The sequence below is a fragment of the Aulonocara stuartgranti genome (assembly GCF_965226115.1).
Source record: "Aulonocara stuartgranti genome assembly, chromosome: 18".
Lineage (NCBI taxonomy): Eukaryota > Metazoa > Chordata > Actinopteri > Cichliformes > Cichlidae > Aulonocara > Aulonocara stuartgranti.
This window is the reverse complement of record NC_138954.1, coordinates 6,016,700-6,031,870: the sequence shown is the minus strand read 5'-3', so window position 1 is coordinate 6,031,870 and position 15,171 is coordinate 6,016,700. Positions and strand designations below refer to the sequence as shown.

Here is a 15,171-nt window from a genome sequence, read left to right as displayed (position 1 = left end):
TGTTTTATGACATTTAGTTTTTACACATCTTCCTGCAGGTTGACAACTAAAGTCTGTGAACTGAGGTCAACACAAGAGGGCGCCTTCATCCTGCTAACAGAGGAGCTGGGAACTCACACAAGTGCAGGAAGATGAAGTTTGGAGCACTTTGGCAACAGTGGAAATAAAAACTCCCTTTTAAAGCAAAGAACCCTCCAGCAGAACCAGGCTCTGCAGTGCCCAGTTGGGACTGAGGGAGGAGGACATGATAAACACACCCACCCACTCCACCATGCCATGTTATATTCTTCACTTCTATTGTGCACTTTTTCACCCAGAACGTTAGACTCACGTGCAGCTTCCACATGTAAAAAATAATTAAAAATCTGAATGTGTGTTCATCTGATTTATTAAACACTTAAACACAAGCTACAGTATTAAATGAGGCTTTTGCCAGGATTGTCTTTCATCCCCACTGTAGCTCACAGTAACGATCAAACCTTGTGTAATAACTGTGTAATTATATCTACAGATTCATGGACAACGGTGTCATATATTGACTGCAAATTATCACTATATGCTATTATTATCATTTTTAGTATAAAATTACACAATTCTTAATTTGTATATTTTATTAAACATTATTATAAACAAATGAAGGGAAACATTTCAAGCTCAATTGATAGATGACTATACTTTACTATAGTTAATTGTCGGAATTAAATATTTAAACCATAAATTTGTTGGCAAACGTTACTTTCTTTTTCAACACATTGTTGTGCCACACCCAACGATTTAATCTTTGGCCTGTCGTGGTTCAATCCCGAGACTGTCTCACACTCCAGGTGTGAGATTAAAACACAGTGCAGTACAAAGTGTGAAAAAAATAGTAATAATAATGCAGAAATGCAGAAATTATACTAGATAAGTAGTTAATAAGGTAGTGACAGTTTGAGCTTTCCATTACGGCCCATGATTTTTTTCTTTGCACCTGCTGCTTCCTGTTAATGATCGGCTTGATGGTAAACAGGTGACAATCATTTGTTGCTCAGTGAAGTCTTGCCTTTAACCCTTCCCAGTTTTTTGTCACCTAATATACCGACTGCTTCACCTGCTGATGTTTTTCAGAGAATAACAACATTTACTATAAATAATGTTTTACAGTTAAATATAAATCTTAAAGGAATCATCTATAACACATAATTAGTGGCCTTGTCTGTGTTTAGGCTCAACATCAACATGGTAACGAACACATATACTAAACCCTGAACCCTGAATTTCTAACCTGTCAGAAATTGTTTATTCAAAAGTAAACTAGGCTTCATAAGTTAAGTAACTATGGCACTATACCGCACACTACGTGTACTTTTTTAAATAAGAAAATGATCAGCCCTATGACTCGTAGAGAACTTTTACTTTTTTTTACATACTGGTTTTTCCAGCTATTGTGCATTGTGACTGAGACTGAGCATATAAATAAACACAGAAAGAAACAATGAGTGTGAGTGTCTGACAGGCAGTTAGTCATTATAAGCAACAAAATAAACCCCTACCAACAAGTCTTTCTGGGTAAGTTTGATAAATCAGGATATTTATTACCAAAGAAAAGCTTAATGCATAAGTGAAGTCACAGATCTTCTCGCGGTGTTGGTTTCTCTACATCTCTACTAAAGATCTAAGAACTTTCAAACTACCTGCATTAACTAACTAAAATAACTTGACGCAGTGCCCGTTCCTCCTCCTCAGCTGCTTTGAGGACAACAATACTCATATTGTAAAATCACAAAGGACAGGCTCTTTGCAAAGCAGAGTGAAGGAGGCCATCTATGTTAAGGACGGGAAACCATAGCTCAGAATCAGAATTGGTTTACACACAAACAAGCAATTTGTCCTGGAGTCACAGTGATATGAGTGAGTCATATGCACAGATATTATAACAGAAATTAAAATGTATGAAAAGGCCATAAATGGGAGCGAGGGAGAATAAATAGAAGATGATGTGCAAAGTTGTGGGGGGGGGTGTTTAATAGTCCAGCAGCCTGGTGAAAGAAACTGCTGTTATGCTCTGAGCTGTTAGTTCTGATGGACCCTGAGGAGACAAACAGTTCATGTCCGGAGTGGGAAGAGTCAGCAGCACTCTTCCTTGCCTGTCTCAGGTGATCTTGTACGGGCAGCCAATCACCTTCTCCTTAGTGGATGACGCACTGCAGCCAGCCTTTGTCCATGGGCAGCATAGCAGATGGTGATGGAGGAGGTGAGGATAGATTCAATGATGCAAGTGTAAAACTGCAACATCATTGACTTTTGACCAACTAATAATTAAATTCTGTTTCACACATTAAATCACGATATTGTCCTAAAAGATCTAGAATACCACCTTTGATACAGAGTAATTTGTTCCTAGACCTCATTCCTGTGGTGTAGGAACCAGCTGTAGATACATAAAGTTATTATCTATTATTATTTGATTTGATTTTCTTAAAACTTGAAAGCACGTGTTTACAGCTAATCAAGTCTTCAGTATGTGGAATGCCCCAATGTGTATTCCTACAAGAACATATACGTGTGAACAATGTGCTAAGTAGAGGATGACAATGCCAGAATAATGTTGTTTCTACCAGTGTGGAAAAATTGGTTTATATATTCAATAATAAAAATCTTTTACAAGACTTGCAGTGCTGTGTAAAAGCTTTGAGTCACCCTTCATTTGTTTATATTTTGCTTTCCAGGATCCAGACTTTCTAAAAAAAAATTTAATGTCCTTCAGCAATAATTCTGAAGGGTTTGTGATAGTGTTTTATAGTCCCCACACACACTTTTAAGCTGCTTAACATTGACCTGATAATCCTTCAAGCATAAAAAAAACACGCAACTCAAGGAAAGAATCAGTGTTGTGCATACAAATGACAGACAACTTGGCAAAGAAGGCTTTTAAAACTGTAGCTTTAGGCACTTTGTGGCTTGCAGTAACAACATATGTTAGTACCCAGGACAGGTTACACCAAAAAGCTTCTGTTCAATGAAGATTAATGGGGAAAAAAAACAATCTTTGTTTCACATGAATTAATCAGCTCATGACAAACAAAGCAATACCCAGTTGTTCCGCAATCTCAACAGCAGGCTGAGAACAATTTCACTGCACTGTAACAGGTTAAAAGCACAATAAGTGAAGAGAACAAACTTTGTTCTTGATTTTTACACCTAATTAGTTTCACTGCAGCCCGTAAGAAGCAAACACATCAATGCATAAACATAAAAAAGGACAAAAAAGTCTAGTCCACCTTAAGGGGAACACACAACTCTTTTTTTATCTGTACTGGCTCACTTACCAGGATGGGCGAGACAAATGAGTAAATCCCCCCCAAAAAAAACGAATCACAAAAGAAACAGCAAAACCTCCACAGCAAGAGCAGCAAGGGGCTCAAAACAGGGTTGAAACTCAGCTTCTGTTGGAGCTCGAACCATGAAGGAGCATCACAGACTAAGACATTAGAACTGGTAATAAATATGAATAAATAAGAATAAAAATAAACACATGCTGTAGGTGTAGTGCATGAAGTGACTGTATTCTCTTATTTATTGTTTTCTTGTGTTTGATTAAACTCCAAATGTTCTATTCTTTGACTTATGATTTTGATTTTCTAAGCTTTAAAAAAAAACCTGTCTGCATCATTGTGTGGTTTTCTTTTTTGTGGTTATCACAGCGTCCATTCTTTAACCTGTTTGTTTCACGTTCCTCTCCCTCCTGTTTTGTGTGATTCTAATGTCCTTTTAGGGGATTCTTCTGTCTTTCTTCAGCCAATGAAGGCTCGCGTTTTGTTTCTTAACAGATCTGTCTTGCATTTATGTCCTCTCTACTGTGACAGGTTTGTATGGCTGTACTTGCCAAACATGTCCTGCCTCTTCAGAAACTCCTGTTCCTGGAAAAACCACTGTTGACTCCGCCCACTTCGGTGGTGCATAAATTTCCTTGTTCACATGTTTTCTAGTTCCTCGATGGGTGTAACCAGCATGTCTGTGGTGAGCAACTACTTTCCTTGTTTCTGACAATTAGACACTGCAAGGTGAAATGGCACAGCAAGAAAGGTTCTGCTGTTCAATCTGTCTGGATTTACTGAAGAATCCGGTGACTATTCCCTGTGGACACAACTACTGCATGAACTGTATTAAAACCCACTGGGATGAAGAGGATCAGAAGGAAAACTGTAGGTGCCCTCAGTGCAGACACCCCTTCACACCGAGACCTGCACTGGTGAAAAACACCATGTTAGCAGATTTAGTGGAGGAGCTGAAGAAGACTGGACTCCAAGCTGCTCCTGCTGATCACTGCTATGTTGGACCTGAAGATGTGGCCTGTGATGTCTGCACTGGGAGACAAATGAAAGCCTTCAAGTCCTGTTTATTCTGTCTGGCATCTTACTGTGAGAAACACCTTCAGCCTCATTATGATGTGGCTGCATTAATGAAACACAAGCTGGTGGAGCCCTCCAAGAAGCTCCAGGAGAACATCTGCTCTCGTCATGATGAGGTGATGAAGATGTTCTGCCGTACTGATCAGCAGAGTATCTGTTATCTCTGCTCTGTGGATGAACATAAAGGCCACGACACAGTCTCAGCTGCAGCAGAAAGGACTGAGAGGCAGAGAGAGCTGGAGGTGAGTCGACAAAACATCCAGCAGAGAATCCAGGACAGAGAGAAAGATGTGAAGCTGCTTCAACAGGAGGTGGAGGCCATCAATCAGTCTGCTGATCAAACAGTGGAGCACAGTGAGAAGATCTTCACTGAGCTGATCCATCTCATCCAGAAAAGAAGCTCTGATGTGAAGCAGCAGATCAGATCCCAGCAGGAAACTGAAGTGAGTCGAGTCAAAGAGCTTCAGGAGAAGCTGGAGCAGGAGATCACTGAGCTGAAGAGGAAAGATGCTGAGCTGAAGCAGCTCTCACACACAGAGGATCACATCCAGTTTCTACACAACTACCCCTCACTGTCAGCACTCAGTGAGTCTACAGACTCATCCAGCATCAATATCCGTCCTCTGAGCTACTTTGAGGATGTGACAGCAGCTGTGTCAGAGGTCAGAGATAAACTACAGGACATTCTGAGAGAGGAATGGACAAACATCTCACTGACAGTCACTGAAGTGGAGCCAGAACCAAAGACCAGAGCTGAGTTCTTAAAATATTCATGTGAAATCACACTGGATCCAAACACAGCACACAAATGTCTGTTATTGTCAGAGGGGAACAGAAAAGTAACAGTAATGAATGAACAACAGTGTTATTACCATCATCCAGACAAATTCACTTATTGGTGTCAGGTCCTGAGTAGAGAGAGTCTGACTGGACGTTGTTACTGGGAGGTGGAGTGGAGAGGGAGAGGAATTCATGTCGCAGTCGCTTACAAGGATATCGGTAGAGCAGGGTGGGGTAATGAGTGCAAATTGGGACGTAATGAAAATTCTTGGGCATTCAATTATTACAAAAACAGTTATACATTTTGGCACAACAACATCCAAACTCCTGTCTCAGGTCCTTGTTCCTCCAGAGTAGGAGTGTACCTGGATCACAGAGCAGGTATTTTGTCCTTCTACAGCGTCTCTGAAACCATGACTCTCCTCCACAGAGTCCAGACCACATTCACTCAGCCGCTCTATGCTGGACTCTGGCTTTACTCTGGTGTAATAAGCGCTAAATTCTGTAAATTATAATAGAATTTCATATTCATATAAATCTGCATTTAATGTTTTCTCCATCATTGTTGCGCCATTTCTGTTCTGCACAGAGATCAGCTGTCAGTCAACATTGTGGGTGGTACCTCAAAATTTCCAGTTGTTCTCCTGATGTTTTGCAGTTTATTCTCTGGAGATTATTCCTTTGTCTGTTTAGCCATGGAGGCTATCATCCCTCATAATGTTTTTAATTTGTAAAATTATTTTTTACATGAAAATGGAAACATCTCTGTGCTCCAAATGTGTAAATGAATATTTGTATTGATGTATTTTTATCTTGTTGTTTCTATTCCACTTTCAAGAACAGAGACGTGGGCAGACCCCCTTTAAAGAAATGTTCACACAGTTTTTTGTATCAGTATATAAAGAAAGGATAGAGAATTATATTTATGTTTAGCACACCAAATACTTATGATTTTGTTGTCTAAGCTGACAAACAAATTGAAGGTTTTAATAATTAAAAGAATGTCACAGTCCTTTGTCTTGATTCTAGGAACTGAAGAGTGAACTGAAACCGTTTCATAATCAGGGAATACGATTTATATGAGATTATATTCATATGAGAAAATGAACAGATTTTGTTCATGCACATTTTTGTCCATGGATGTACTTTGCATGACACAAAAAATAATAATGTAATCATGTGACATCCGTGAACTATTTATTGCATGAAAAATATTTAGTTTTTTTGTGTTGGTTTGAATAAATTCTTAATAATTTAAATATTTAAACTGGCATTAAAATGATTGAAATCCTGAAAATAATTCAATGTTAGATCATTTTGGAAAAGGGGTCAAGCTGATTAGGTCATTTATGAAAAAAAAGCTAAAAAAAAAAAAAAAACAACCCACATATTGTTGTATGAGGATTTTATGACAAAGAATCAAAAGCATGCAAAATGCATCAACTGTATGGATGACATGTAAGGGTAAAAAGCACTACATTTCAAAAATTTGACTTAAAAGTAGATTTCCTGGAAATAATTCATCCAACAAGCTGTAACACAGACAAGGAAACAACAAAAAAGTTCAAGTAAATGAATAAAAATGCCCGGTGAGGTCATAAGGGTTAAATCAGGGTTCAGTACTGAAGGTGTCAGGCTTCATGGTGTGGAGGGAAGGAAAAGAGGACCCAAACGCAGGACTCGTGGATGAGTGATGAACTGAAGGCTGTTTATTATTGAGAATGGATGAACAGAACATGAACGAACACCAAACTGAAAACACGCACGACCGTAACGGCAACATCAACAATGACACAACAAGGGAATACACAGCTGAACGTGATTGAACTGATGACACACAGGAAGAGAACTAGAACATAATGCATGTGGACAGGAGGCACAGACAAGCAGGAAATATGAACAGGTGAAAAAGGAACCAAACATAAACAGAAAACACTCTGTCAGCGACCCAGGAACCCTGACAGAAGGCCATTTAAAGTTTATGCTTTTTACTGTATTGTAGCTGTATTGTTAAATACATATATGAACTCAAGTAACCCCATACATACCATAATTTATTCATACAGCACCTTAAAAACAACACATGGCCGACCAAAGTGCTGTACAGCAGAAATATAAAAAGTACAATAAAAATAACAAATACTGTACATAAATAACAATAAAATAACAGTTCCAGTTACCGACTGAGTCAAAGGCCAGCAAATAAAAATGAGTTTTAATGAGATTTACCACCATTGATGTAGACGGCCTAATGTGAAGAGGAAGATCATCCCGAACCTTCGGGGCCACAATAGAGAACGCTCGGTCTGAGAGGGACTGAGAGCAACAGCTTTAGCTCGTACATATGTATTTATATTGTTTTCAATGTCATGCCGTAACCTACGGATAAGTCTTGTACATTCAATAGCAGGCTGCCACACCCACAGCTGAACTGTACTGTACCATATAAGAAGATTCATTTATTTGAAATGGCTCTTTAGTGGGAAGATAAGATATGAGTGGACAGGATGCCACCAGAGCAGACCAGTGTCAACAGGAAGCACTCTGAGAGTGCAAACCTCTGCCAAGGCAGCTACTCTAGTCCACCTTAAGGGCAATACCCAAGTCCTCCAAAAAACACAAATCACAAAAGAAACAGCAAAACCTCCACAGCAAGAGCATCAAGGGGCTCAAAACAGGGTTGAAACTCAGCTTCTGTTGGAGCTCGAACCATGAAGAAGCATCACAGACTAAGACAGTAGAACTGGTAATAAATAAGAATAAAAATAAACACATCGTATGTGTAGTACATGAAGTGACTGTATTCTCTTATTTATTGTTTTCTTGTGTTTGATGAAACCCCAAATTATTTATTCAATTCACAAAACAAACAGCAAAACCTAATCATCCACATCAGGAGCAGCAAGGGGCTCAAAACAGGGTTGCTATTTTAATCAATTTGTTCCAACTGTTTTATAAGCGTCTTTTAAAAAAGCACCACAAGTAAAAAAGTTTATTTCATTAGCAATCACTGAAGTGGAGGCTTTACTCACACAACCAGGGCCAAAGACCAGAGCTGTCTCAGGTCCTCGTTCCTCCAGAGTAGGAGTGTACCTGGATCACAGAGCAGGTATTTTGTCCTTCTACAGCGTCTCTGAAACCATGACTCTCCTCCACAGAGTCCAGACCACATTCACTCAGCCGCTCTAGGTCAGGGTTTTATAATAAACACGATTTTTACATCATTTCCTTCTGTTTTCAGCAGCAATAAAGTGTTCTATGATCTTTTTCAACAGGTAACTTTTCTAATCCATCTGTCCCATGGTCCCTGAATGCAGCATCAGTATTACAATTAAGGTGCAATTAAAACCCCTCCTGGGTTTTAATTGCACCTTAGAACACATATGCATCAACACTACAATGAGCGGGTGGAGGGAGGTTTGGAGTCTTCTCCCACCCCCATTCTCTGCGGCCTGCTGGAGCGGGAGGGCTAGTAGGAGGAGTTGGCCGTCCGACTGCGGTCTGGGGTGTGGGGCCTCCCTGCTGCTGCGGAGTCGGGGTGGTCTGCCTCTCCCCACCGCAGGGAAAAGGGTAACACCACCTGGGTCTGGGTGCAATTCCCCCCTCCAGGGGCAAGGGTACCTAGACCCGGTTTGTAGAGTACGCTTGGGGAGTGTGATTGTGTGTACAGCGTCTCTTTATGTCTGTCTCCACGTTGGTTGAGTGTGGAGTGAGTGCACATGAGAGCATGAGGGTGGGAATGGATGTTTGTGTCTGTGTGTGCCTGTATGTCTGTGTCTATATGTCAGGTTGGGTATCAGACGCCACCTCTCTGGGGACACCTCAGGCCCTCCAAGGTTTGGAGGCCTATCTCCACCCACCACCACTTCCCCTGCCGGTGGCGGACTCCCTCAGGTGTCGGTGTGTTGGTGGTTCTTTGTGTCTGGGGGTGGGCGTCCGGGTACACACCGGCTCACTCCTTGGCGGCCGCTTGTCGGGGCCTGGGGCCTGGGGCTCGCTCGGGCCCCTTTGGAGGTGGGGTGCCCCCGGCCTCTCGGCCTAGGGCTCGGTCACTCAGGCGCAGCTGGGGGCCGGCGGAGCTCACGGGCGCGTCACTGCAACTCCCCCTGACTTCTGCTCCGCGGCTGCTGGGCGAGCCCTCATCTGGGACTCTCCTCAGCTCTTACTGGGACAGTGGCGCGGCTGCCCCTCTGTTGGTCTTCCATGGTCTCTTGTGTTCTGGGGGCCTCTGGATGTCTGGAGTTTTGATCTCCTCCATACCCGCTTCACACCCTGGAGGACGGGGCTGTGGCCCCCCCACACTCCCTAGCAGATCATTACATGGAGAAACCTTTGGAATGCAAGCATGCTGATCCACACAGGTATGCACACATGGGTATTCACAGACGCGGACTAAAGCTTTCTTGGCTGCTGCCTCAAAGCACACTGTGCGCTGTCTATCTTGCGTGCTGCACAATATCGTTTATTACTTAGTAAATACTGATATCTATGACTAGCTAGTTTATTGTGATGGTGCTTTGTTTTCTCTATTATTATGTTGCTCTTTGTTGTTTGCTGTCTCCTCTGTTTGTTTTTGTTTGTTTGTTTGTTTGTTTTTTTTCTCCATACAGGTGACCCAGGAGTTTTTTGTTTTTTTTTGTCTCTCTTCCCCCCCCTTCTCACCGTCTCTTCTCCCCTTTGGTTTTCTTTCTTTCTCTCCCCCTCTCTCTCTCATTCATTCCCCCTGTCCTATTTATTTAAAAAAAAAAAAAAAAAAAAATGACAAAGGATGAACTGAAGCTCTGCCATCACGTAATGTCGCATACTGCTGTTTCTGATGTCATTTAGAAAAAAAAAAAAAAAAAGAAAGTTGTGTCCAAAAGAGGAAAGTAAAAATTGTTTTAAAAATACTCAGTCAGTGAAAATAGTTGACAGTGATATGACCCGTACCACATACAGGAGAAGACCCACAACATTGTCAAACTCATTTCTTTTTAACAAAACAAGCCAGAGATGTTTCAGTGTGAGAATAAAACCTGAAGTCTTTCCAATTCTGTATTTATGTTTACAGCCTTACATGCAAATTCTTACATACAAAGCAACATTTTTACATTTAATTTTAAATCTTTACCAAGGACATAATAAAAATGCAAAGGCATAATTTACAGTGGTTCCCAGCATTAAGCACCACTTAATGATCAAAATAACAAAGAAGGTAGAAAAACAAATGTATTTTTGGTTCATCAGGCTGAGAGTGAGAATGACTTGAAGGGATTTCACAGTTATGTACAAGAATTACAGATCCTTCCATCGTCATTTTTTTTTCTAAAATGTATCTTGAATAAAAACACTTTTGATAACAAAACAAATACATGCTAACTTGTTTAAAAAAAGAAAAAAAAAAAAAAAAAAAGTATTACAGTTTATGACACAGTGTGATATTACACATATTTAAATCTGTCTTTACTAATGATGCTGAAGCTGCTGAAGTTTCAGTGAAGTTTTGTCTTCCTGCAGGTTAACAGCCTGAAAGTGATGCACAACCCTGCCTTCATCCTGCTAATAAATCATGGCGTCCTGTACGAGTGTATCGTTCGTTACTCAGTTATTTGGTCTGGAGCTGTACCATCTAACTGTCACAGGCTGGGTCTCTGACTCGGCTATCTGAGTGTAGTTTGTATTTGTCTTATGTTCGATTTGTGATTATAATTTGTGTGATTCTTATTTCGGTTTTAGTTGAGGATGAGCTCGGCCATTATTTATCACTGTCTGTGTTTGGGTTCCTGTCTAGTTGCCAAATCTGTTAAGCTGGTATTGTCTTGTCTATGTTTTCTATTTTATTTTGTAAAGGTCCTGTGTTTCCCTTGGTCAGTGTGCTTAGCTTTACAACTCCACTGTGTGTCATTATGTGCATTTGTGTCAGCTGTTTCCTTGTGTGTTTCCACTTCCCCTGATCAGTCCTGGTGTGTATTTAGTCTGTGTTTTATTCTGTCTTTGTCAGAACATCTGTGTTTCCACGTCTAGTCATAGTTTAAGATCATAGCGCATGTCATAGTTAAATGTCATAGTTTAAAGACATTGTTGTCATAGCTTCTTTGTTTTTCATAGTCTTCACAGTTTCATGTGTATCTCTTGTTACCAGCCAAATAAAAACTCGGTCTTTGTTCCAGTTCAGTCCCGTCTCCTTGCCTGTGTCTGCTCCTCCTGCCTCGCAGACTGTGACACTAACATTGTAGAATTGAAAAACAGGACTTGCTTTAGACATTTTCTGTGTGATTGGAGTCGTGGGATGACGTTTCCCTTTAATTTTTCAACTATTTTCACAAGCTACATTTACTGGCCCTGTAATTTCGGTTTGTTCCTGACATCAACATTTTCAACACGGTCTCTGTATGTCGTTTTCTCTGAATTTCTGGTGGCCAGTCAATCACAGTTCAAAGATACAAACTGTTCAAAGGTTGAAACTTATCAGGACGGTCTTGTTTGATTGTGGATAACACAAGTTAACTTGTTTAACCTTCATTTATGTCCCGCAGCCTCTTCATATTGTTGAAATCAAATCACATGATTATCATACAGCCAGATTCACTCAGCTCTGGATCGGTCTCCAACAGGTTCAGCTGCAGAGTCAGGTGACAACTATATTTGTATTTGTATGTTATCAATCAAGCTACTGTTTATATAGGAGCTCATTTAATGCAGCTTAAGTTTGCATAACATCCATCCTCCCTTTGACAACAAAAGCCTAGTACACTGTGTTTACTGAAAGAAAGGATCTCTTGTTGCGTTGCTATAGGTTCAAACATGACTGATGCCATTCAAAGTACACAAACTGGAAACGCTGCCAAAGCTGTGCCTGACTGCATTGTACCTTACTATGTAACCAATACATTTTAAGCCTGGTCTCTATGCCTGTGGAACTGGGGCCTTACCTTAGTCAAAGTAACCCTACCCCATTTTCACAATACCCTCATTTGGCCTGTGATTGGAATATTTAGTTGAAATGTCTAAATGTTCTATAGCCTGGACACCTATCCAGGGCATACGCCACCTTACATGCAAAGACAGCTGAGAAAGATTTTGGGGGTTTTTTGTTTGTTTTTTTATACATAGTAAAGTAAAGCTAAGATTGCCATGACATGGCGTCCACGAACTGGCAAGCGAAAGCAAGGCCGACCAAAGACCACATGGCGTCGAACATTTATGGACGACCTGAGAACTGTCGACATTGCCTGGGACGAAGCTGAAGCAGTCGTTGCTGACCGACATCGATGGAGATCACTAGCTGCCCGATGCGCCGCTCGGCGTAGGAGGAACTAAGTACTAAGTAAGTAAAGTAAAGCTTACAGCTTTCCTGGACTAAAGGTCACATTGGTCTATAAGTGACAAAACTAAGAGTTTTAGTAATCGCTTGTATGCAACTTTATTTTTAATTTACCATCTAAAAATTAAGGTGACCAAAGTCTTAAAGTTAAAATTTTTAAAAACCTGATAATCCCTCCTATTCTTCTCACTCTCTAACACTTTATTTCTTTGTGGTCCACATGTTTGCTTTTTCCCTTCAATTCTGCAGTTTGATCAACAGGTGGTCTTGCGTAAGAGCTGGCAGAACCCATTTACTGCAGAAGGTTATGTTGCTTACATAACAGCTCAGCGTAGTTTTGGTTATAAGGAAAAGAAACTCAGACAGTCGCTGACACTGTTGGGTGAAATGGCGCAGAAAGGAGTTCAGCTGGACCGAGAAAACTTCTCTTGTTCGATCTGTTTGGATCTACTGAAGGATCCGGTGACTATTCCCTGTGGACACAACTACTGCATGAACTGTATTAATGGCTTTTGGGATGAAGAGGAAAAGAAGAAAATCTACAGCTGCCCTCAGTGCAGACAGACGTTCACAGCGAGGCCTGTCCTGGTGAAAAACACCATGTTAGCAGATTTAGTGGAGGAGCTGAAGAAGACTGGACTCCAAGCTGCTCCTGCTGATCACTGCTATGCTGGACCTGAAGATGTGGCCTGTGATCTGTGCTCTGGCATGAAGCTAAAAGCCGTGAAATCCTGTCTAGTGTGTTTGGTTTCTTACTGTGAGAAACACCTTCAGCCTCATTATGATGTGGCTCCATTAAAGAAACACAAGCTGGTGGAGCCCTCCAAGAAGCTCCAAGAGAACATCTGCTCTCGTCATGATGAGGTGATGAAGATGTTCTGCCGTACTGATCAGCAGAGTATCTGTTATCTCTGCTCTGTGGATGAACATAAAGGCCACGACACAGTCTCAGCTGCAGCAGAAAGGACTGAGAGGCAGAGAGAGCTGGAGGTGAGTCGACAAAACATCCAGCAGAGAATCCAGGACAGAGAGAAAGATGTGAAGCTGCTTCAACAGGAGGTGGAGGCCATCAATCAGTCTGCTGATCAAACAGTGGAGCACAGTGAGAAGATCTTCACTGAGCTGATCCATCTCATCCAGAAAAGAAGCTCTGATGTGAAGCAGCAGATCAGATCCCAGCAGGAAACTGAAGTGAGTCGAGTCAAAGAGCTTCAGGAGAAGCTGGAGCAGGAGATCACTGAGCTGAAGAGGAAAGATGCTGAGCTGAAGCAGCTCTCACACACAGAGGATCACAACCAGTTTCTACACAACTATTCCTCACTGTCAGCACTCAGTGAGTCTACAGACTCATCCAGCATCAATATCCGTCCTCTGAAGTTCTTTGAGGATGTGACAGCAGCTGTTTCAAAGGTCAGAGATAAACTACAGGACATTCTGAGAGAGGACTGGACAAAAATCTCACTGACAGTCACTGAAGTGGAGCCAGAACCAAAGACCAGAGCTGAGTTCTTAAAATATTCACATGAGATCACACTGGATCCAAACACAGCGCACACATATCTGTTGTTATCAAAGGGGAACAAAAGAGTAACGTTAATGAAACAAGATCAGTTTTATTCTGATCATCCAGACAGATTCACTAAATGTTGGCAGGTCCTGAGTAGAGAGAGTCTGACTGGACGTTGTTACTGGGAGGTGGAGAGGAGAGGGGGAGGAGTTTATGTAGCAGTCGCATACAAGAGTATCAACAGAGAGCAGAGCTGGAAAAAATGTGGATTTGGACGAAATGACAAATCTTGGGCATTGAATTTTTCCAAAGATACTTATACACTTTGGTACAACAACAGCCAAACTCCTGTCTCAGGTCCTCGGTGTTCCAGATTAGGAGTGTACCTGGATCACAGTGCAGGTGTTTTGTCTTTCTACACCATCTCTGAAAACATGAGTCACCTCCTCAGGGTCAAGACCACATTCAGTCAGCCAGTCTATGTCGGACTTTGGCTTGAAGGTGATGCAGGAAACTTTTGCGAAATCAGATAGACTGAAGTCATCCATAATGAGGTGTGTTTAAATCTACACTTTGTCTTTTATTACAACACAGAGATGGAAAGTCAGTGAAACATTTGACAATTTGGACTTCATAAAATGAAATTGAAAACTTCTCTGTGCTCTAAATGATTGTTTAACATTTGTTTTTATGTATATCTATGTTGTTGTCTCTCTTCCACTTCACAGGTCTAAAAGTAATCACCAGACCTGCCTTTAACACATATACTCTGTTTATCATATCCTAAATATATAATTACATTTGCATCTATCATTTGGGAGACAAAATATTTTCTTGTTTTGTAAATTAACAAACAAGTTGTTTCTTCTATGTAAGTAATGAATGATGACATAATTTATTTTAATGTGTGGACAAATGGATGCTTTTTTAAATGAAAAGTTTTGAGGTATGAACAAACCCTTCATTCCAGGATCTCTCTCAGATTTGATACAGAATATGTGAAACTAGTTTGAGGAGAAAACTGAAGTGGTTTTCCTCCTAAAACACCACAAAGGTCAAAGTTCATTCAGAGCAGAACAACCCAGGACATTCATCAGTCAGATAGACCTTTTCTTTCACTAAAACAGCTTCATTACAGAGAAATAATTCAAGCTGATTCTTTTATTAATTCATTCATTTTCATTTCACTT

The 15,171-nt window shown here is 40.8% G+C and overlaps 1 protein-coding gene across 1 annotated transcript; it reads left to right on the top strand.

Annotated features, from left to right (window-relative positions):
* Positions 1 to 3,991: 3,991 nt before the first annotated feature.
* LOC309694731 (uncharacterized protein) lies at positions 3,992 to 14,594 on the top strand. The gene is made up of 3 exons (XM_082514940.1): positions 3,992 to 5,675; positions 11,730 to 11,782; positions 12,724 to 14,594. The coding sequence occupies exons 1-3, from the start codon at positions 4,049 to 4,051 to the stop codon at positions 14,512 to 14,514; spliced, it is 3,471 nt and encodes a 1,156-aa protein (XP_082371066.1). The 5' UTR covers positions 3,992 to 4,048; the 3' UTR covers positions 14,515 to 14,594.
* The last annotated feature ends 577 nt before the right edge of the window (positions 14,595 to 15,171 follow it).

Bases quoted from the DNA above. Each gene is read 5' to 3' on its own strand.
- LOC309694731 (XM_082514940.1), top strand. From the start codon at position 4,049: ATGGCACAGCAAGAAAGGTTCTGCTGTTCAATCTGTCTGGATTTACTG. The intron at 5,676-11,729 runs GTAAATTATAAT...ATTATCATACAG, and splicing joins TGTAATAAGCGCTAAATTCT to CCAGATTCACTCAGCTCTGG. The intron at 11,783-12,723 runs GTGACAACTATA...TCAATTCTGCAG, and splicing joins AGGTTCAGCTGCAGAGTCAG to TTTGATCAACAGGTGGTCTT.